The following is a 24,625-nucleotide window of genomic DNA, read 5'->3' as shown; positions in this document are numbered from 1 at the left end:
ACAAAATGCAATGACTGGCCCTGGTTCACATTGGAGCGATTTGGCATGCGATTTGACATGTCAGATCGCATGCCAAATTGGTGGAAATTGCTGGCAATGGCACCGTCCCAAATCTATCCTGTAGTTTGTAGACGCGATAACTTTTGTGCAAACCACTCAGTATACGCCTATTGCGATTTTTATTTTTTTACCAAAAATATGTAGGAGAATATATATATATATATATATATATATATATATATATATATATATATATATATATATATATATATATATATATATATAGACCTAAACTGATTAAGAAATGTGTTTTTTATATATTTTTTGAGATTTGTATTATAGCAGAAAGTAAAAGATTTTTTTAAATTGACAGTCTTTTTTTGTTTATAGCGCAGAAAGATAAAAACGGCAGAGGCGATCAAATGCCACCAAAAGAAAGCTCTATTTGTGGGAAAAAAAGGACGTACATTTTGTTTGGGTACAACGTCGCACAACTGAGGAATTGTCAGTTAAAGCGACGCAGTGCCGTATCGCAAAAAAATGTCATTAAGGGGTTAAAACCTTCCAGGGCTGAAGGGATTAAAGTGGTTGTAAAACCCCCAAAAAATAAATAAAAAAACCCTGTACACCCCTGTGACTGGCAACATGTCTCCTGGAGTTATTTCCGGGTTCGCGGGCTCCCGCGCTGTGATTAGCTGGAGCCGCAATGCACATGATATGCAGGCGGGAGCGGCCGGTCACAGCGTGGCTGCTGAAGAAATGGCACGAGCGAGCCATTTTTTCTGTGCGCATGCACGGATGACATCGGCGCAAGCATATATGGTAAATATTTCCTAAACCGTGCAGGTTTAGGCGATAATTACAGTACCTACAGGTAAGCCTTATTATAGGCTCACCTGTAGGTACAAGTGGTGTAACAGGGTTTACAACCACTTTAAAGAGGGGGTCCAGCGCCACCACCAAAAAATACTGTAGCCGCTGACTTCTAATATTAGGACACTTGCCTGCCCAGGGATCTTCAGAAGCTGCCTTCAGAACTATGGCAGTTTTCCGTTTCACTTCCGGAAATCGAACTGAGGCTTGGTAGAGTTTGGATATTTAAGCGGTGCGTCAGGACGCCGCCCGTACCCCGTGACGACGTCCTGTTAGTGACGAAACGCGCAGGGAGGAGGAGCGACGCACTGACATCACCGCTACACCTAGTTGTCCCGGAAGTATCGGGCGTTCATCGAGGCCGGCCGGCTCGATTGATACAACAAGCTGTTTGCACAACGGTTTGATGTAAGTACGCAATCTTTTTTTTATCTTATAATAAACGCTATGGTTTTACACTATTGCGAGCTTTATTTTTTATATATTTTCTGACGCTTTGGATCTCTGCTGGATTGGAACTGGGGGGAGTCTGATCGTATCATCCCATCCATTCAAGAACCTAGGCTGGGGGAAATAGCCATCTGTGTTTGTGGTTCTCTGTAATAAAGAACCACTAGCATCTGGTAAGCGGCAGCGTGTACTGTGGTGGAGGTGCTGGTTTCCACATTTGACACATACTTTTGGATTTACTTCACTCTTTCTTCACCGTGGAAGATCTCATTATTATTATTTTTCTTTTGGGACTTTTTGTATGAACTTTTCAGTATAGCCATTATGGACTGATTATGGTTCAAGTTGATTAATTCATTTTTTACACTTATACGTTTTTAACAATAACACCTTTATAGCCAGATCTGTTTAGGTAAGTTATTTTGCTGTGCATACATATGATTTTTTTTCTGCACATATTCTTATGTAATATTGGGAAGATATTTAACTTTTTGCAAATTGCACATTTTCACTTCAATTTTCACTGATTGAATATTTCATAATTCTTAGCGCAGCCCACTGTCCTTTTTTTCTTTTCTGTGAATGTAATATAACATTTGGGTATTGCAGCTTGTTTTGTTTCCTTTTGATTTGGTAAGCGCAGTTTTTCCTTTTTTTCTATGCTTTAAGCCTTGAATGATCATACATTTTTTTTTTGCATGCTAGTCTCATATGGAAAATTAAGAGGTTACTAAAGTTATGAAAATTCTCGTACGACAGAAGAGATGTAATGCATTGCATTGTAATGTCTTCTTTCATTTCTGAGCATGCGTGGTCGTGCTCTTGATATTTTTTGTTTTTTGATTCTTAGACGAATACTGTATTGATGAAACGAAAATAGTTTTTATGGCTTTGTACAAGAAACATTTTGGCGTTTATAATAAGGCATAATTCTGCATGAACTGTTGTGATGGGCTCTCAAAAGATGCGTACTAACGGTTGGGATTATTTTACGATCACTCCGAAGAGCTGCATATTTTTCGTACAAGAAAAATTTTCATGCTTGTTCCCTTCGAATAATTTCGTCTGATCTGTTGTGATTGGCTCTCGAAAGCTGCGTACTATCGGATTATTTTCCGATCACTTCGAAAAGCCGTATATTTTCATACAATAAAAATTTTCGTGTTTGTTCCCTTCGGATAATTTCACGTGAACTGTTGTGATTGGCTCTCGAAAGCTGCGTACTAATGATCAGATTATTTTACAATCACTTCCGAAAAGCCATATATTTTTTGTCCAAATTTTTTTTCCCGTGTTTATTCCCTGAAAAGCCGTATATTTTTCGTGTTTGTTTCTTTTTCGGAATAATTTCACATGAACTGTTGTGATTGGCTCTCGAAAGCTGCATACTAATGATCGGATTATCTCCAAAAAAGCTGTATATTTTTCGTTGGATTTTCTGATCGCGTGTACTAGGCATCAGTCACATCAGTTTTTGTTGCAGCCCAGGCTACTTTCTTATCCCACCCCAAAAAGTAAACATGTGTGATTCGTTTAGTACAAATCAAAAATTCATATGTATTTTTCATAAATTCGTACATTGGGGAGGATCTGAAATACGAATTGCTATGCTACTGAATTTTGTATGAAATTTCGTTTACGAATTTCGGATCCAAATTCTGTTACAACAGAAACATGACTGGTGTTTTGTTGACCAATCAGAGGTTTTCTTCTGCTGCTGAGGGAAGGTTGGGAAAATGACCTTTTTTAATATGGGAGTGGGAGACTGCTACTGGCAGCCGATGGGAGATTCAGAATCAGACAAAATAAGAATGTTCATTAATTATGATTATTCGTTATGATGAAGTTAAAAACCCAGGAAGTCAGCACAGCACAGGGATGGTGGGAGCCCCTCATAATGAGCACAGCACAGGGATGGTGGGAGCCCCTCATAATGAGCACAATGATAGTGGGAGCCCCTCATAATGAGCACAGCACAGGGATGGTGGGAGCCCCTCATAATGAGCACAGCACGGGGATGGTGGGAGCCCCTCATAATGAGCACAACACGGGGATGGGGGGAGCCCCTCATAATGAGCACAACACAGGGATGGTGGGAGCCCCTCATAATGAGCACAGCACAGGGATGTGAGAGCCCCTCATAATGAGCACAGAGTGGGGATGGTGGGAGCCCCTCATAATGAGCACAATGATAGTGGGAGCCCCTCATAATGAGCACAGCATGGGGATGGTGGGAGCCCCTCATAATGAGCACAGCACAGGGATGGTGGGAGCCCCTCATAATGAGCACAGCATTGGGATGGTGGGAGCCCCTCATAATGAGCACAGCACAGGGATGGTGGGAGCCCCTCATAATGAGCACAGCACAGGGATGGTGGGAGCCCCTCATAATGAGCACAGCACAGGGATGGTGGGAGCCCCTCATAATGAGCACAGCACAGGGATGGTGGGAGCCTCTCATAATGGGCACAGCACAGGGATGGTGGGAGCCCCTCATAATGAGCACAGCACAGGCATGGTGGGAGCCCCTCATAAGGATAAATTCATCATAACGAACGTTCGTAATTGTTATGAAAATGTGTATTTCATACGAATCCAAATTGAATTTCCGATAGGAATTACGAAATACGAATTAATACAAAATACGAATTAACAACTAATACGAAACGGAACAAAACTAAATAAATTTATTGACGGCACACGTGTCTACCGAAAAGTTGTTTTCCCAGGTTGACATTTCTGTGATTATCATTTCTAGGTATAGTATGCTCTATGCTCTTTTGATTCACGTAAAAAGATAACCGCACTTATGTTTAAAAAAACATATTGATGATTAAAGGAATGTAGAAAATTTAGAGTGTCTAAAAGGTAAAGCAGCGTATGAGAAGTGATTTTTGCTGTTGCAGTTGCAGTGTGTAAATAAAGTTATTGAGGAAAAAAAGGCAGTCTGCAGCGTGTGGTTCACACCCCCATCTATCTCCCTGGCAGAAGGATCTCATCTGCTGTGTGGAGTGGACTGTCACCTCCTGCGCCCGGCTGCTGTCCCTGCTGCTGCTGTCAGCTCAGCGAGGAGATGAGCTTCTTGTTGTGAGTGTCACTGAGGCTGTCATTGCCTTTCTATTATCCCTTTAACCCTCACCTAGTTTGTAGCCCTCTCTTTATACTGCCTTCCTTCTTCCTACAATCTATCATTTTCTCTATTGTCGCAGGGTGATCTGTCCCCTGTCACCCCAGACTTTAGTCAGTTAGCAGCGTTTACGTCCTTTGTGTGCATAGACAGAAAGCCCCCCCTGTGACCGCGGTCTCAGTACGCTGATCCCTACATGATCCCTACTGCTCAGCAGAACCCATGGTGTTTTGTTTCCCTGGCTGCAGCTGTCTTATGTACAAGCATCAAAGAGGTAAACTTTTCATGGCACACAGGCCTACCTTGACAACCATTCCCACTCCTAATGTATTCTAGGATTGGCCACTTCATGCAGATTCTTCATAGATGCAGCAACACTTGAGCATTCAGGAGAGATAGGAAGAAGAAAAAAAAAAACAGTTGTCAAGAAAGTCAAGTGATGTCACAGACTGGTGTTTGTAGATGTATAGGGACCTGTCAAGTCCTGCCGACTTCATCAGATTAGGGATTCTATAGCAATACTGTGTCGTTTTTTTGTTTATTCTATAAATCAATGTAAACAGCTAAATATGTTTTTTTTAAATCTTTTTATTATATCAATACAATATAAACAGTTAAATATTAGGGTTGCAGCGATACCGTTTTTTTATCGATGAGTAAAGCCCCATACACACATTGGGGTTATTTACGAAAGGCAAATCCACTTTGCACTGAAAGTGCACTTGGAAGTGCAGTCGCTGTAAATCTAAGGGGTAGATCTGAAATGAGGGGAAGCTCTGCTGACTTTATCGTCAAATCATGTGCAAGCTAAAATGCTGTCTTTTATTTTTCTTGCATGTCCCCCTCGGATCTACAGCGACTTTACTTGCAGTGCAAAGTGGATTTTCCTTTAGTAAATAACCCCCACTATTAGGCTGGATTCACACCTATGCATTTTTTGTGCCTTTTGCAGATTTGCTCTACAGAATGGACTGTAGGGAAAATCTGCAAAATGCAAAAAAAAAGCACAACAAATGCATAGGTGTGAATCTAGCCTTAGATATTCTGCTGATTTTTGTCTTCGGATTTACCAAAACCATGTAGTGAAAGGGCCTGCCTGATTGAATACAAATTGAAACTCTAAAGCCCCATATACACTATTAGATTTTCTGCAGATTTTTGTCTTCAGATTTACCAAAACCATATACAGACATACCCCACTTTTAACTACACAATGGGGTTTATTTACTAAAGCTGGAAAGTGCAAAATCAGGCTCACTTCTGCATAGAAACCAATGAGCTTCCAGGTTTTATTACCAAAGCTTAATTGAACAAGCTGGGGTTAGGAGCTCATTGGTTTCTATGCAGAACTGAGCCTGATTTTGCACTTTCCAGCTTTAGTAAATAATGCCTGTAATATGAGGTCAAACCTTAATGCCCCAGACACACGATTGTAATTTCTGACAGCAAAAGACCAATGAGAGCAAAACATGCGACCGCGTGTACGCTCTATCGGAATTTAGCTGGCCGAATTCCCGCCAGCAAAAATTTGAGCGCATGTTCTCAATTTTTCCTACGGAAAACTTTCGATCGGAAATTCTGATCGTGTGTATACAATTCCGACATGCAAAAAATCATGCATGCTCAGATTCAACTACAAGGTGGAAGCTATTAGCTACTATCTATTGAACTTCCTTTTTTTTAGTCCCGTCATATGTGTTGTAAGTCACCGCGTTCTTGACGGTTGGAATTCGGTGTGACCGTGTATACGCAAGACAGCTTGAGCCAAATCCCGTTGGAATTCCGTCAAGAAAACCATCAGAGCTTTTTCCAACCAAAATTCCGATCGTTTGTACACAGCATAAGAGTTTCAATTTGTATGCAATCAGGCAGGCCCTTGCACTACATGGTTTTGGTAAATTTGAAAAAAAAATCTTCAGAAAATCTAATAGTGTGTGTGGGGCATAAGAGCACTGATACTTGTGCTCAAGTACTCACCGATACCGAATACCAATATATTTGCAGTGCAATTTAAGCCCATACAAAATGAATGGGCTCAAATCTCACTGCAAAGAATTGCATGTGATTTGAACAGGTATGAGGTGCGATTCTTGTACCGCTCCTGTGTGAATCCAGGCTGAATTCGCTATGACAAGCCTGGACTCACACAGCAGTGTTTGGGGGGGGGGGGGAACTGCATGCGATTTGCACAGAAATTCCTGTTCAAATCACATGCAGCGTGGATAAAAATCGATCATTTAAAAAAAAAGAAATTGGATTTTTTTTAAATTTAAATCTGATTTTTTTGATTTTATCAAATGTATTTTAATAAAATGCTTTTGGAGTAAAAATCCATCTAAAGATAGTTTTCTATTCAAGATACATTCATTTAGTTTATTCAGCATGAAATGGAGCTTAGTTATGTAGCAGGAGGCTGTAAATTGTGCAATATTTGCATTTTTGATAAACTCATTCAATGAATCCAAGCTTCGTAAGCTGAGCTAACATGCTGCATTGATACATTCGCACAGTTTCACAGTAACCATGAGCTAAAACAAGGTTCCGGAATATTCCTTTATCCCATTGTTTTGCAAACCTACGTACACCACAAACTGTATGATTGAATCGGTTCGGATATCTCTGTTTTATTAGCCTGCCCCTTTTCGGTGTTATTGAGGGGAATTGGCCGGTACCTCCGAATATAATTAGGTGGGGGCACTGGGACCTATGGGGGGTTTGCCAGTTTACCCCCCCCCATATGGCGCTCATGATGTTCTGATACCTTCCTGTCTGGGGTGGGGCTGCACTGGGTCTAGATCGGTGGCCAGGGTTGCTACGAAAAGCCAGTGGTGAATGTGCCCCTGAAGTGGCAGTTCAGGGGTGCCGTATATTCACTGTGATGGAGATCGCTTTGAGTTGAGGCACCTTCACCACAACACACGTTTTTCGCACCTGCCTCTAGGGCCGAGCCTTTTGGCTAGGACCAGAGGAATTTTTTATTCCTGGCCGTAGGGTCGGCCATTGTATTACACAATGGTCACTTTTCACTCTCTCCCACTTCCTTCTCCCCCACTTTCTTTTTATTTATTCACCGTGTTTGTCACTTTATTGTATTTTTTTGTTTGATGTGTTACATGTTTGTCACTGTGTGATGAGTAGGGTGTGGGTCCTCGGGCCAACCCTGAAAGTCTTTGGAGGAGGTGGACATGGCCTTTTGGCTTAGTTCGCCCTCTCTCATGGGGTCTCCCTTCGGGGGAGCCCCACCTAGTACTTGGGTGGGTCTGTTTCGGCAGACCCTCCAGAGAAAGGGGGACTATCTGGCTTCGGTCAGATAGTCGTACCTCAGTCCCCGTCAGGAGCCTAACGCCCCGGGGTTCAGGGTAAGGTCCTTCCTCGTGGAGGACAGTGTAACACCCGTTGCACGTTTTGTGTCACTCTTTATGTGTCTGCACTTTTTTTGGCACCGGGTGGAGCTTTTTGGGTGTGTTTCACACGCCACTGGCTAGAAAAAAAAAATCGCTGTTTTACTAACCTGACAGCTTATTATTCTAAAAAGGAAACCTTCACTTTGTTGTCCTGCACTACTTTTGGCAACTTCGGGGGCGATTTCAATAGACATCTGTGCAGGAACCCGCACAGATGTCTCTGAAATCGCTCCCGAAGTCGGACTGATATGCGGGTTTGAAATACTCGCACGATTTTAAACCCACATCAGTGGGATCCTGGGCTGAGGAAGAATTACTACAATAGGAGCACACGGAACACAGCTGTGCCCAGTAACCAATTAGCTTCTAGGTTTGAGCCCTGGTTCACACCAATGAGGCTTTGAAATTGCACTACTTAAGCGCAATTTAAAGACCACAGATCAGTGCGACTTGCACCTCCAATTTTATTGTTGCTTGCGAGTTTGTTTCACAGGAGTCTATGTAAGTCGCAATGAAATCGGAAAAAAAATTGCGCAGGAAACTTTTTAAAAGTTGCTGCAGCATGAATGGCGGCAATTTGAACAGTTCCATTGCCAACAATAGGGTGCGACTTGTCATGCAATTTGGAACTGTCAAATCGCATGACAAATTGCACCAGTGTGAACGGGGGCATATTGTCAAAGATTGGTTGCAAAAGCTGAAGTTAAATGCTGGTTGGTGAATATGCACAGCTGCGCCAGATTCTGTGTGCAGCACTTTAAGGATTCTTTCCCACAGGCTTTGAAAATAGGCAGTTGGGTCGCATATCTAATGTTTCCCGAACGTCTATCGATGCTGCTCAAAATTGTTAAAATAGAGACAGCGGATGGAGGTGTTCACACGACAGCGTTTGCCTCACCACGTTGTAGTGAGGCAAAAAAGTTTGGCAGGTGATTGCAAATGCCTCCCAATTACTTCTATTGAAACGTGCTGTATATGTACCGTAAATTGACCTATGGTGTTTCAAGTAGGGTTGGACCAATACCACTTTTTAATACTGATTACTGATACTTTTTTTAACCTCCCTGGCGGTATGATTCAGTCTGGAATAAGGTGCTGAAAGCGGTACAATTATTTTGCATGGAAATCTGGCTTTTATTTTGTAGTCCAGTAATTCTTAGGAATAACGCTCTGAAATCTCTTCAAACCAGAGTCTAGCGGACATCCCGGGTATGATAAAGTTTATAATATAATAAAGAATAATAAAAATTATTCAATAATGTAATCAAATCCAAAAAAAAATGAAAAAGGGACATGTTTTGGTTGCTATGGACAATCTCCAAATTACAAGCAGTAAAAAACAGTATTTATAATATAAAAGTGCATGCAGGGCATTGCACAAACCACTAGGGACAAAGGGGGTGTGTATTTTTTACTACAGCACTGTAATCTGTAAGATTACAGTGCTGTGTGTGTTTTGTGTCTTTTTACATTTTTGAATTTGCCGCCGTTCTCCGCTCCCGTGCGTCGTAACGTCGCAGGGAACGGAGCTCGGCGGCATTCGGCACTGTGAATCGAGCGCAGGACGGCTCGATCACACAGCGCGGCGGACATCGCTGGATCCAGGGGACAAGGTAAGTAACGTTACCTGTGTCCTCCCCTGCATCGAGCGGTGCAAGCCCGAGTCTGGCTCGGGGTTACCGCTATTGTAATGAAATTCCCAACCCGAGCCAGACTCGGGATTACCGCTGAGGAGGTTAAATGTCATTTGACAGCGGCACATGTGTCAGTAGCTTTTTTTTACAATTTTTTTATTTTTTTACAATGCTTTTGTGTTTTTTTTTTTTCTTTTTTGTTTTTTGGGGGGGGGACAGGGTCAGTGTTTTATTTTATGTTTTTTAATTCTTTTTACAATTTAACTTTGAAATATTTATTTAAATGTTTTTATTTATTATTATTATTTTTATTTTGATATCTCCCCTTTTGAGACAGGGAAAGGGACTGAGATTCCCCAGTCCCTTTCTTTGCAGCCTCAGCTGCACTGAAGATGAATGGGCAGGAGACAGAGGCTCCTCTCCATTCATAAACTGAAACATTGTAAACACAGGTTACGATGTTTCAGTTATGAATAAACAGAGTCAGTGACTCTGTCCATTCAGAAAAGAAAGGAGCTGGTAAATTACAGATTTACCGGCTCCTTCCTCTGCTCTCCATCTAGAAAGATCCAGGGCATGGGGGACCGGAGGAGCACATGGAGAGCCAGGAAGGACACAGGGGGACCAAGAGGACAAAATGGATCGGGACCTGGAGAGGGACACGGAGAGCCGAGGAGGACGCAGGGGAACCCAGAGGATGACACAGAAGGGAACCCAAGGACGAAACGAATCCGGACCTGGAGCAGGACACGGGGAACACAGAGGGGGACCCAGACAAGGACCAGGGGAGCCCAGAGGGGGACAGCTGGGGGTGATTGGTGTGGCGGTGGGGGCAGTTATAAGCACTGATCTCCCTGACAGCTGTAGGAGGGAGAGGAGGAGAAGTGGCTGTCAACATCTTTGGGATAAATAAGAGAGGTGACTGGGAGCCAGGCCTTCTAATCCCACATCAGTGCCTGACCTCACAAATGTGCTTCTGGAAGAATGGTCAGACATTCCTATAGACACACTCCTAAACCTTGTGGACAGCCTTCCCAGAAGAGTTGAAGCTGTTATAGCTGCAAAGGGTGGGCCAACTCAATATTGAGCCCTATGGACTAAGACTGGGGTGCCATTAAAGTTCATGTAAAGGCTGGCGTCACAATACTTTTGGTAATATAGTGTATGTACTGTAATACATTTTCATTAAGAAAGAGAAAAAAAAAGAAAATACATGTAGCAAGTACATGTTAAAATATATAAGTTCTAACAATCAGGGCTCTCTGATTCTATTGGTACAACCCCAATATATAAAGAGGGAGAGAGAGAGAGGAACATAAATAAAGTTTACAATTATTTTAAAAAGTGGTTGGCGTGCGCTTTGAGTAACAGTGCTGATCCCGGCAAATTGTACTATTTCCTTTTGTTCGTGCAAACTATACTAAAAAGTTCACAAAATGATATTTCATGGTGCAAAGCAATGCATTACACTGGAGCGTGAATGACCCTAAGGCCCCTTTTTCTACGTTGCTTTGTAATGCACATTTTAACGCATTTTTAGGTGCACTGCCATTAATCTCTAGTAAAACACGCGCATTCATGAAAGCACATCAAAGTCCTGCATGATGCAACTTTGATGCGCTTTCATAAAACACACATTTTAATAGCGTTTATTGGCAGCGAACCTAAAAAACGCGTGTAAAATGCACATAAAAACTTGATGCGGAAAAAACGCACAGATGTGAACTTGGCCGGTTGGGAAGGGAATAGTAAGGAGGATGAAAGAGAATAAAATATATCATCCATTGGAAATATATAATAGACAAAACTGTGTAGGATGGGATGTGTTATTTTGCTACTTTGTTCCGATATACTAAAGCCCCGTACACACTATCAGATTTTCTGCTGATTTTTGTCTTCAGATTTACCAAAACCATATAGTGCAAGGGCCTGCCTGATTGCATACAAATTGAAACTCCTAAGGTTTGATATTACATGGTTTTGGTAAATCTGAAGGAAACAATCAGCAGAAAATCTGATAGTGTGTACGGGGCTTAAAGTGGGGTATCCCCTAAAAAAAAAAAAATTAAAAGTCAGCAGCTACAAATACTGCAGCTGCTGGCTTTTAATAATCGGACACTTACCTGTCCCGGGTTCCAGCGATGCGGGGAAACGAAGCCCCCCCCTCGCTCCCCGCTCCGCTCGCGGCGCCGTCATGCATACTGTGGGCACCCGGCTGTGGCTTCACAGCCGGGCACCCACTGCGCATGCGCGAGCGGCGCAGGGCGCCGTGATACGCCGTACAGTCACCTGGGACACGTGACAGGTCCCAGGTGAATGTGCGGCGCGAGGGGAAGTGATGTCACCAGCCCGGGCAATGAAGAAGGCAGACTACGAGGGACCCCCTAGCAACCGGTATTTAGAGGTGAGTAAAAATTTTTTTTTTTGCCAATTATTTTTTTTTTTTTTTTTTTAAGATTTTTAAGTGGTTTTATTTTTTGGGGGGCAACTCCACTTTAAATAGTTGGGATTTGAGTGCAATTTACGGGATTTGATTCAAGAATAGATTTTTATTTATTTATTTATTTATTTTTTCATTTTGGCAATAGAAATAGATTTGCATTTGGAAATAGATCTCCCATAGCAACATTGTGATTGCACAGCTGGATCTTTCTCAAATTTAGAGCTTCTGCTGAATTAATAGAATGAACTTGGGTTAGCCCACATGACATGAGTGTGTTAAGCCCCATACACACTATCAGATTTTCCGCAGATTTTTTCATTCAGATTTACCAAAACCACATAATATGAGGTCAGACCTTAGGAGTTTGTGTATGTGTATGCAATCAGGCAGGCCCTTGCACTACATGGTTTTGGTAAATCTGAAGACAAAAATCAGCAGAAAATCTGATAGTGTGTATGGTGCTTTAGACTTTCTAATCTGTCTGCCTACCACTAAAACTGGTCATACATTATACAATTTTCTTGTATAATTGTCCTTTTTAGATTTACCAAAACCGTATAATATGAGGTCAACCCTAAACACTTAAAATGTGTATGCAATCAGACAGGCACTAGCACTACATAGTTAAAGGTAAATCTAAAGGAAATTGAACAAGAAAATTGTATAATGTGTAGCCAGCTTAAGTTAGCAGTACAAGATTCATCTGATTGAACATTACATTACAGACAACATTTTAATCCATCTGATATACTTATTATTGATATTTTAGGAGAAATTGACTCTGAATTAAATTCAGCAGTTAACTTAAAGTGAACTTTTTTATTTTTTATTTTTATAATTTTGGATAGAGTGGTCAGAGGTTAGAACCTCTGCCTGGTTTTATTGCTGTGTGTCCCCTCTGGGGAGATTCACGCCATCTGTGGTTCCTGGAAAGACTGGCAAAAACAAGGTTGCTTTAATATGTATTTACACATTTTAGCAGGACTGAAACCAAGGAACACGCCAAAGTTTTGAGTTCTTACTAGAAAAGGATTACAAAGAGAAATACGTTTTGACTTAAACATCAGACTCCATATGTATGTTATGGACACAAAGTAGCAGAGGTGCACAATGCAATAAAAATAAATGAACACATTTGGTTAGATATGCTCATGCCGTGGCTGCAAACATGGGTTAAAGTGGAGTTCCACTCAAAAAAAAATAAAAAATTGAATTGATATGCAGAAAAAAAAAAAAAAAAAAATCTGGAGACATTTTTTTTTTAACTCGCCTCTAAATGCCCGTTGCTAGGGGGTCCCTTGTAATCTGCCTCCTTCAGCGCCTGTGCTCCTGACTTCACTTCCCCTGGCGCAGGAAGGGAGATCAGCTCTGCCCCCTCCCTCTAGGCAATTATCTGGGACACATCACAGATCCCAGATGATTGCGTGGCCAGTCATGGCGCACGGCTCGCTCATGCGCAGTGGGTGCCCGGCTTTGAATCCGCAGCCGGGCGCCCACAGTTACAATGCCGGTGCTGCAGAGTGGAGGGAAAGACGAGTGGGGCGTTGATCCCCCGCATCGCTGGACCCTGGGACAGGTAAATGTCTGATTATTAAAAGTCAGCAGCTGCAGTATTTGTAACTGCTGACTTTTATTTTATTTTTTTTTTAAGTGGAACGCCGCTTTAAATCTTGTCAGGTAGTTAGTGAGGTTAATTGCCACATGCAATGTACAATACAATCTGAGCTTTTTCTAAACCCCCCTATCATTTTCAGCCAAGGAAGCTGCCATTTTTGCCTCTGTTTACTATACAACTGCCATGGTGATGCACATATGATCAGTTTTGATACCAGCCATTGGATGGTTTGACAGTTTGATTGAGAGCACAACCAATGTGAGTGTTACATTTCTGGCACGTGCCGGAAATGAAACTGTTTTATTGATGGGCTTACATCCACTTTAAGATTTAGGACCCAACACAAATGGGCCGATCAGGTCCGCCTTTCAGTTTTCCAGGTGAACCTAATCTGACCCTACATTCACCCCTATGGACAGGTGGGTGTAAATGGATTTCTGTCTGTTTACACTCGCCTGCCTCCGATTCTAACCCTTTCCGCAAAAAAAAAAAAAAATTGAAGGGGATCCGCCCCCCTCCATCTAGGTGGATCAGATCAGAGGAATGGTTGGGTGTAAATAGACAGCAGAGTCCATTTACATCCGACCACCCATAGAGCAGAGCGGGCTGTGTCCGTGTCCGCTCTGCTTAAACTGACCGGACACAGACCTGTCGTCTGCCTGGTCTGCTCTGATAAGCAGGGGATTAGAGGATAGATTCCCTGCTGATCTAATTGGAGTCCGCCTCCTGTGAAAATGGCATTAGGCCTCGATCACATGGCATGCAGAAGTGTTCTATGCATCCCATGCAGGCAGTGCAATTCATGGCAATTGGGACAAAGCAGCTGCATAGACACAGCCACTGCTCCTAAATCGGTCTGGGTGCATGTCCCCAAAAATCACTCTGCATTCGGGAAGCCATACCCACACAGATGTCAAATTGGGAGCAGCAGCTGTGTCCGTGCAGCCACCGTGTCCCAATCCCCATGAATAGGACTAGCTGCATGCGAATGGAACACCTGTGGCCCTCTGAGCCCTCTGATGTGGCCCTCAACCTCAAAATGAATGCAGGAGTTTTGATGCATTTTCAGAAAGTGCATCACACCCGCAAGATATAGTAGTAGTTTGTGGCAAAACATATCTAACCCACATGCAGCGCATCAGTGTAAAAGCAGCTTTATAGGGGGCTCCATACAGTAAGTGCTTATCTACATTTGGAGTTTGGGGGATGGGTGGTTTTACTACACCCCCCCAAACACTGTCTAGCATCAGAGGTTGCAATGGTGACCCCGCCCTATGCTTCAGGGGGCCCGGGCGGCCTCCCTATCACGTTTGGTTTCACACTTGGACAGATGGGGTGCAGGGGGCAGCATATACAGGAACCGATCCTCTCCATTCTCCTCCTGCAACTTCTGAAAGCCGGCTTCTCCTCTTCTCCCTCTCACTGACATTCAGCAGCTGCAAAAAGAAAATGTTTAGTATGCTATTCAAAATGAAAAAAAAGTGAAATCCTGAATCATTTTGTTTTATTGTGGCCCACAGCTGGTTACCAAATCACTTAAGTGGCCCTTGCTATTCAAAAGGTTGAGCATCCCTGCTGTATAGTCACATTATAATATGTATGGAGAGTTTTGCCAGTTATCACCAGAACAAGTGTCTCTTTTGGAAGATTTCAATTCTATTCCTCTTCTGGTAAGAACTCAAAACCTTTGAGCACTCCTTGCAGGCCTGGACTGGCCACAGGGAACACCGGACATCTGCCCGGGGCCACATATTCTTCTGGGTTTCCGACTCCCTAGGCAGCCCAGCTGCTGCTTGGGCCAGATCCGCTCATCCAGCCTGTCCACGGCTGACTCCGTGGAGAGTGCCACATGTCCTTCTGGCTGGGTCCCAACTCTCCAGGAAGCTGGGCTACTCCTTGGGTCAGAGCCGCTTACCCAGCCTCTCCACGGCCAGCCTCCTATTCAGTTCAGGCCGTCAGAGCCAGGGGGTGGAAAATAGGTGTCAGCTAACTGTGAAGGGGGGGGGGAGCTGGAAGGGACCCCTTTGGCCTGATGTCAGGAAAGGTGTTTCTGGAGCAGCACACACTAGTGTATGTATATATGTATATAGTGGGACAGGGGGGTAGATCGGGGATGTCTCTTTGCTATATAGGGATGTCTCTTTTCTGGTCTGGGGCTGTCCCTTTGCTGGACTGAGGCTGTCTCTTTGCTGGTCTGGGGATGTCTCTTTGCTGGTCTGGGGATGTCTCTTTGCTGGATGAGGATGTCTCTTTGCTGGATGAGGATGTATCTTTGCTGGGCTGGGCATGTCGCTTTCACCAGGCGAGGGGGTTGTGGCTTTGCTGGATTGGGGCTGTGGCTTTGCTGGACTGAGTGCTATGGCTTTGCTGGACTGGGGCTGTGGCTTTGCTGCACTGGGGCTGTGGCTTTGCTGGACTGGGGCTGTCTCTTTGCTGGGTGTAGATGTCTCTCAAGATGAATATTCCATCACCAGCCACCCCTCGCAAACATCCGTCCCCCATCCTCGTCTCTCTCTTCAGGGACTGGGCTGCCCTATCTAAAATGCTTGGGTCTATTTTTTGTCCCAGTGCTGGCCTGGTTCCTTGGTTTCAGTCCTGCTAACAGTGGGTAACATGGGTAAAGGCTACCTTTTCTCTGCCAAGCTTTACACCAACTGATCCCAAGTAAGACCTTTTCATCAATAACTGACCATTTCCCTATACAGTGGTGTGAAAAAGTGTTTGCCCCCTTCCTCATTTCCTGTTCCTTTGCATGTTTGTCACACTTAAGTGTTTCGGAACATCAAACCAATTTAAACAATAGTCAAGGACAACACAAGTAAACACAAAATGCAATTTGTAAATGAAGGTGTTTATTATTAAAGGTGAAAAAAAATCCAAACCATCATGGCCCTGTGTGAAAAAGTGATTGCCCCCCTTGTTAAAACATACTATAACTGTGGTTGTCCACACCTGAGTTCAATTTCTCTAGCCACACCCAGGCCTGATTATTGCCACACCTGTTCACAATCAAGGCATCACTTAAATAGGAGCTGCTTGACACAGTAAGGTCCACCAGAAGATCCTTAAAAGCTACACATCATGCCGAGACCCAAAGAAATTCAGGAACAATTGAGAAAGAAAGTAATTGAGATCTATCAGTCTGGAAAGGGTTATAAAGCCATTTCCAAAGCTTTGGGAATCCAGCGAACCACAGTGAGAGCCATTATCCACAAATGGCGAAGACATGGAACAGTGGTGAACCTTCCCAGGAGTGGCCGGCCGCCCAAAATTACCCCAAGAGCGCAGCGACGACTCATCCAAGAGGTCACAAAAGACCCCACAACAACGTCCAAGGAACTGCAGGCCTCACTTGCCTCAGTTAAGGTCAGCGTTCATGCCTCCACCATCAGAAAAAGACTGGGCAAAAATGGCCTGCATGGCAGAATTCCAAGGAGAAAACCACTGCTGAGCAAAAAGAACATCAAAGCTCGTCTCAATTTCTCCACAACACATCTTGATGATCCCCAAGACTTTTGGGACAACATTCTGTGGACCGATGAGACAAAAGTGGAACTCTTTGGAAGGTGTGTGTCCAAGTATATCTGGCGTAGAAGGAACACTGCATTTCATAAAAAGAACATTATACCAACAGTAAAATATGGTGGTGGTAGTGTGATGGTCTGGGGCTGTTTTGCTGCTTCAGGACCTGGAAGACTTGCCGTGATAAAAGGAACTATGAATTCTGCTGTCTACCAAGAGATCCTGAAGGAGAATGTCCGACCATCTGTTCGTGTACTCAAGCTGAAATGAACTTGGGTTCTGCAGCAGGACAATTATCCTAAACACACCAGCAAGTCCACCACCGAATGGCTGAAGAAAAACAAAATGAAGACTTTGGAGTGGCCTAGCCAAAGTCCTGACCTGAATCCTATTGAGATGTTGTGGTATGACCTTAAAAAGGCCGTTCATGCTCGAAAACCCTCTAATGTAACTGAATTAGGACAATTCTGCAAAGATGAGTGGGCCAAAATTCCTCCAGGACGCTGTAAAAGCCTCATTGCACGTTATCGCAAACGATTGGTTGCAGTTGTTGCTGCTAAGGGTGGCCCAACCAGTTATTAGGTTTAGGGGGCAATCACTTTTTCACACAGGGCCATGATGGTTTGGATTTTTTTTCACCTTTAATAATAAACAGCTTCATTTACAAATTGCATTTTGTGTTTACTTGTGTTGTCCTTGACTATTGTTTAAATTGGTTTGATGTTCCGAAACACTTAAGTGTGACAAACATGCAAAGGAACAGGAAATGAGGAAGGGGGCAAACACTTTTTCACACCACTGTACATTATTGAGGGTCACTTTTCACTCTTATTTGGTGCATTTGTGTATATGTTTTTTGTGCAATTTTAGGCTTGAGTGATTTTGTGCTAGGCAATAGAGCGCTAGTTACTAAGCCTAGGATCACCGCATGTGAATTGCACGGCATTCTTCTGCAATTCACATGCAATTTGGTGAAGTGCAGTTTAAGCCCATTTATCTTGAATGGGCTCAAATTGCACCACATGGCATCAAAGTTCAGGCACCTTTTTTAGAGCAACCGCATTGCATGGATGTTTTGTACCATGCGATTAAACCACAGTGTGATTGCAATGCGTTCCGTTTGTAATTAACTTTTGTATTGACACCCACAGTGGATTGCAAACACAGGGTGATTGCAATGTGGTGTGGGAAACGGGCAAGGATCGACGCTGCGTTTCCTGCACTGCATATGTTTTAACCGGGGCTAAGAGGCAGAGACAGTTGTTAGGCACGAAATTGCACATTGAAGTCTGTTAGGGCCAAAAACGTGCGATTGTACCCCAGAGAATAAGGAATAACATTGGCAATAGCTGCCCTAGCGTCGGTTTTTGTCTGTCGGACTAGCATACACACGAACGGATTTCTCTATAGGAACTGGGTCTGATGGAGTTCCGGCGATAAAATTTGAAACATGTTCTATTTCTAAAGTCCAGCAGATTTTTGGACAGCAAAGGTCCGATGGAGTCCACACACGATCGAATTGTCCGACGGATTTGTTCCGTCTGACCTTTGCTATCAAAGTCCGGTTGTGTGTACGCGGCATAACAGCCTGCATATCAGGCACCTCTGCTCTTCTGGTGACAGTCATGTGTTACTACCATGTACATACAGTGACTTGAAAAAGTATTTATACCCCTTTGAAATTTTCACAATTTTGTCATGTTACAACCACAAACGTAATTATATTTTATTGGGATTTTATGTGATAGACCAATATAAAGCAGCACATAATTGTGAAGTAGAATGAAAATGATAACCCGGTTTTCACAATTTTTTAGAAATATGTGAAAAGTGTGACGTGCATTTGTATTCAGCACCCTTTACTCTGATAACCTAAAATCTAGTGGAACCAATTGCCTTCAGAAGTCATCTAATTAGTAAATAGAGTCCACCTGTGTGTAATTTAATCTCAGTATAAATACAGCTGTTCTGTGAAGCCCTAAGAGATTTGTTAGAGGACCTTAGTGAACAAATAGCATCATGAAGGCCAAGGAACACACCAGACAGGTCAGGGATAAAGTGGTGGAGAAGTTTAAAGCAAGTTTAGGTTACATCCCAAGCTTTAAACATCTCACGGAGCACTGTTCAATCCATCATCCGAAAATGGAAATTGTACGGCACCACTGCAAACCTACCAAGACATGGCCATCCACCTAAACTGACAGGCTGGGCAAGGAGAGCATTGATCAGGGAAGCAGCCAAGATGCCCATGGTAACTCTGGAGGAGCTCCACAGCTCAGGTGGGAGAATCTTTCCATAGGACAACTATTAGTCATGCACTGCACAAATCTGGCCTTTATGGAAGAGTGGCGAGAAGAAAGCCATTGTTGAAAGAAAGCCATAAGAAGTCCCATTTGCAGTTTGCAAGAAGCCATGTGGGGGACACAGCAAACATGTGGAAAAAGGTGCTCTGGTCAGATGAGACCAAAATTTAACTTTTTCGCCTAAAAGCAAAATTCTATGTGTGCTGGAAAACTAACAATGTACATTAACCTGAACACATCATCTCCACCGTGAAACATGGTGGTGGTGGCATCATATTGTGGGGATGCTTTTCTTTAGCGGGGACAGGGAAGCTGGTCAGAGTTGATGGGAAGATGGATGGACCCATATACAGGGCGATCTTAGAAGAAAACCTGTTAGAGTCTGCAAAAGACTTGAGACTGGGGTGGAGGTTCACCTTCCAGCAGGACAATGACCCTAAACATACAACCAGAGCTACAATGGAATGGTTTAGATCAAAGCATATTCATGTGTTAGGATGGCCCAGTCAGACCTAAATCCAATTGAGAATCTGTGACAAGACTTGAAAATTGCCGTTCCCAGACGCTCTCTATCCAATCTGACAGAGCTTGAGCTATTTTGCAAAGAAGAATGGGCAAAAATTTCACTCTAGATGTTCAAAGCTGGTAGAGACATCCCCAAAAAGACTTTCAGCTGTAATTGCAGTGAAAGGTGGTTCTACAAAGTACTGACTCCGGGGGGCTGAATACAAATGCATGCCACACTTTTCACATATTTATTTGTAAAAAAAATGTTGAAAACCATTTATCATTTCCCTTCCACTTCACAATTATGTGCCACTTTGTGTTGGTCTATCACATAAAATCCCAATAATACATTTACATTTTGGCTGTAGCATGACAAAATATGGAAATTTCAGGTATGAATACTTTTTCAAGGCAGTGTGTATCAGCAGCCAGGGGGAGTGGTTAGATAAGATCTAAGGTGCGGACTTTTCACAAAGTCAACATTTGCATAGCAGCAACACTGTTTCATCTGCTAAAGCTGTATGTTTTTAAGTAAAAAGTAAAATGCAAGTGAACCAGCATATTATGAAAGTATTACTATGTTTGTATGTTTAGTGAGTGGAAAATTCCACTGTAATGTATTCAAACCTGCAGAAAGGTTGTTGGAGGTCAAGGAAAGAAAGATGTGTTTGCATTGAAAACAGATCTTCAAACATCATGCATTTATAGGCTGTCCATACAGCTTTAGCGCAATCGCTCCACTAAAACCTGTAGTGATTAATCACAGTGAGTACTAGTCAGATGTGAGAAATAGCCATTTGTCACACCTGACACCTGTGTAGCTTACCTATGTTGTAAGCTACACAAGTACCATATAGTAGTGATTATTCTAGTATGCTTGTATGGTGCTCCAATTATGTGCAACTAATCTTTGCTACATTCTACTTGTGTGAGATACATACAGTATCTCACAAAAGTGAGTACACCCCTCAAATTTTTGTAACTATTTTATTCTATCTTTTCATGTGACAACACTGAAGAAATGACACTTTGCTACAATGTAAAGTAGTTTGTGTACAGCTTGTATAACAGTGTAAATTTGCTGTCCCCACATGGATGTCCCACATGGACATGGATGTCTTATGCAGATGTTTTGAGAAATAGACATACAAGTGCTGCCAGCATTGCTGCAGAGGTTGAAGGGGTGGGAGGTCAGCCTGTCAGTGCTCAGACCATACGCCGCACACTGCATCAAATTGGTCTGCATGGCTGTTGTCTCAGAAGGAAGCCTCTTCTAAAGATGATGCACAAGAAAGCCCACAAACAGTTTTCTGAAGACAAGCAGACTAAGGACATGGATTAATGGAACCATGTCCTGTGGTCTGATGAGACCAAGATAAACTTATTTGGTTCAGATGGTGTCATGTGTGTGTGGCTGCAGCCAGGTGAGAAGTACAAAGACAAGTGTGTCTTGCCTAGAGTCAAGCACGGTGGTGGGAGTGTCATGGTCTGGGGCTGCATGAGTGGTGCCGGCACTGGGGAGCTACAGTTCATTGAGGGAACCATGAATGCCAACATGTACTGTGACATACTGAAGCAGACCATGATCCCCTCTCTTCAGAGACTGGGCTGCAGGGCAATATTCCAACATGATAACAACCCCAAACACACCTCCAAGATGGCCACTGACTTGCTAAAGAAGCTGAGGGGTAAAGGTAATGGACTGGCCAAGCATGTCTCCAGACCTAAACCCTATTGAGCATCTGTGGGGCATCCTCAAATGGAAGGTGGAGGAGCGCAAGGTCTCTAACATTCACCAGCTCCTTGATGTTGTCATGGAGGAGGGGAAGAGGACTCCAGTGACAACCTGTGAAGCTCTGGTGATCTCCATGCCCAAGAGGGTTAAGGCAGTGCTGGAAAATAATGGTGGCCACACAAAATATTGACACTTTGGGCCCAATTTGGACATTTTCACTTAGAGGTGTACTCACTTTTGTTTCCAGCGGTTTAGACATTAATGGATGTGTGTTGAGTTATTTTGAGGGGGCAGTAAATTTACACTGTTATACAAGCTGTACACTCACTACTTTACATTGTAGCAAAGTGTAATTTCTTCATTGTTGTCACATGAAAAGATATAATAAAATATTTACAAAAATGGGAGGGGTGTACTCACTTTTGTGAGATACTGTAATAGTGACTGGTCACTACTATGGGCAATTAATAGTGACTTATCCTAATAGCACCACTGAGCTACTTTAAATGGCACGTAAGGCTTACAGTAAATGTATTCATTTGAAATAAAAAGTTATATGATCATTTTACTGTTTCTAAATATAGTATGAATGGATAGACATTTTTCAAAAGAAAAGTTTTTTTTGTTTTTTTTAAGGTCATGAATTTAGAAATTGTTCTTTCTCATCAATTTTTATTACTGTGATGATACATTGAGTTCTCTAAACTAGGGACTTCTTTCAAGCGGAAGTAAACCCATCCATCTAACAGTCTGAAAAAACAGTTACACTCCCGGCATGCCGGAAATGTTAACTGTCACATTGCTTGTGTTCTCAACCAAACTGTCAAACCATCCAATGGCTGGTGTCATAACTGATCATATGTGCAGCTTCATGGCAGTTAAAGGTTAAATAGAGGCCAAGATGGCAGCTTCCTTGGCTGAAAACGATAGGAGGGTTTACTTCCACTTTCAGGGTAGGTAAAAGTGATACAATGCTTCACTTCTAAGAAAGAGACTACAGCTCCACCTGCTGGCTGAAAAAACACTACAGTACATAATACTGTTCATACTCACTCATAGTGACTAAGTGAGTAAGAACAGCATATAATACACCATTTAATGATAGTTTTTTATGATGTGGGTTTAGTGACACTTTAAGTCTATTTTTTCTGTTAGATGTATTGCTTATGTGAGTGTTTACACTATATTCTGCTTTTCTTGCTTTCTCCTACATTTTTAGATGGTCCCCTTTACTGTCCATTGTTAGGGTGCCTTCTTTCCCTTTCAGGGCGGTACAGAGCCACCCTTGCGTGTGTGCTTTCTCACTGGGACTAATACTGTATATGCACTACTTGTGCACATGCCCTTGCTCCTCCTCCAATGTATGACTGAAGCTGGGTGTAGAAGAACGGGACATAGGGTGATGGAATGTGTAATCCTAAAAAAGGTGATCATGTGACCTGCTCAGTATGTACTTCCTGACCAAAAATTCAGAAAAGTGCTACTGAGCAACCTGGATCCAACAACTATAATCACTTTTATATTTGTACTTTCAAAAAAATCATCAAATAAATGGGGATTATTGGAATATTATAAGTACCTGTAATGATAATAATGATTTATTAGATTGGAAAAAATGAGACTTTAGTAATACTTTAATATTTAGCAAACAAACAAAAACATTTCCTGATTGTATCAAATAAATACAACAAGTGTGTGTGTTTGTATGTGTGTGTATGTATATGTAAGGATGTATATATGTATGTGTGTATGTGTGTGTGTATGTGTATGTAAGGATGTATATATGTATGTATATATGTATGTGTGTGTGTGTGTATATATATATATATTCTCTCTCTCACTCTTTTTATATATATATATATATATATATATATATATATATATATATATATATATATATATATATATATATATATATATATATATATATATATTCTCTCTCTCTCTCTCTTTATATATATATATATAATATCTCAATTATATATATATTTTTCCCCCTGTAAGTAGGACTAAGTAAAATGAGCTGTGTCAGGAGTTTCCCTTCAACATGTTTTGTCCTTTCCTCAATGACATCCTATTGATTCCTGTGATTGGTGAAGAAGCAGATTTCAGCTAACAAAGCAGACTCTTGAGCACATATTAACGGGCGGGCTAATAAAACATAATTTATTGGGCACTACATTGCTGTTAGAGCATGCAGCCTCTGTCCGCCCTTTGTGCAAGCAGACAGAATGGGCCTGAAAGGAGGATCGAATACATACGTATAATCCCTGCTTGTCTCTCTGTGTTTTGTGTGTACTTGGGTTGGTTAATTAAAACTGGACAAAGGCAGAGTTCCATTTTCATGTTCATGTTGCAAAGTTATGCTAATAACTGGTCACTGTGATCACAGGACACTTATAATTTTTTTATTTAAAAAAAAAAATATATATATATATATATATATTTTTATAAAAAGTTTTTGTTTTTTTTATTTTTTTATAAAAAAATGTTTTTATAAAAAGTGAAACTCAAACAATATCCTTTTTCTCTAAAAATAATCCAGACACATCCACTACTTAATGGCCCTGTAATCCCTTTTTTTTTTTTTTTCATAAAAATTATTTTTTTCCCCCTCACGCCTGTTTGTTTGGAATAAGCAGTGCACTGCTCTATGCACACTACAAATCCTATAGACTCTAGTCCATAGTCTATCTCATGAGTGAGCAAGAGAGGGTGGCTACGTTCCTACATACAGTGTGACTATAGAGAACAAGCCTAGCTACCCTCTAACAGGAAGTCTGATCACCACAGCAAAAAAATAAAAGAAGAGATTTGGAGGAGGCTAAGAGCAATAGAAAGTAATGTTATAAGTTAGGAATAAATACTTGAATATAATATTTTTTTTTTAGCGTGTCACTTTAACCATTTCTCGCCTGCGCTATAGCCGGAAGACAGTTGCAGCGCAGGCTTACTTTCCCGGCAGGGCGTCATATAATGTCCTCCCATGATAGGACTCAGCTGATCACAGAT

At 42.1% G+C, this 24,625-nt stretch overlaps 1 protein-coding gene across 1 annotated transcript in view; it reads left to right on the top strand.

Moving 5' to 3' along the window:
* Nucleotides 1-4,295: 4,295 nt before the first annotated feature.
* The window catches only part of MOB1B (MOB kinase activator 1B), a 118,454-nt gene continuing 98,124 nt past the window's right edge, over nt 4,296-24,625 (top strand). The window contains exon 1 of the mRNA XM_077476462.1: nt 4,296-4,410. Within this exon, the coding sequence (XP_077332588.1) occupies nt 4,397-4,410 (14 nt within the window). The 5' untranslated portion in view covers nt 4,296-4,396. The remainder of the gene's footprint in view (nt 4,411-24,625) is intronic.

This window comes from Lithobates pipiens, unplaced genomic scaffold (assembly GCF_037356315.1).
Source record: "Lithobates pipiens isolate NorthernLeopardFrog02 unplaced genomic scaffold, aLitPip1_a1.2 Scaffold_13, whole genome shotgun sequence".
NCBI classification, from domain to species: Eukaryota; Metazoa; Chordata; class Amphibia; order Anura; family Ranidae; genus Lithobates; species Lithobates pipiens.
The sequence above is the reverse complement of the archived record's forward strand: the minus strand, read 5'-3'. Positions and strand labels throughout refer to the sequence as shown.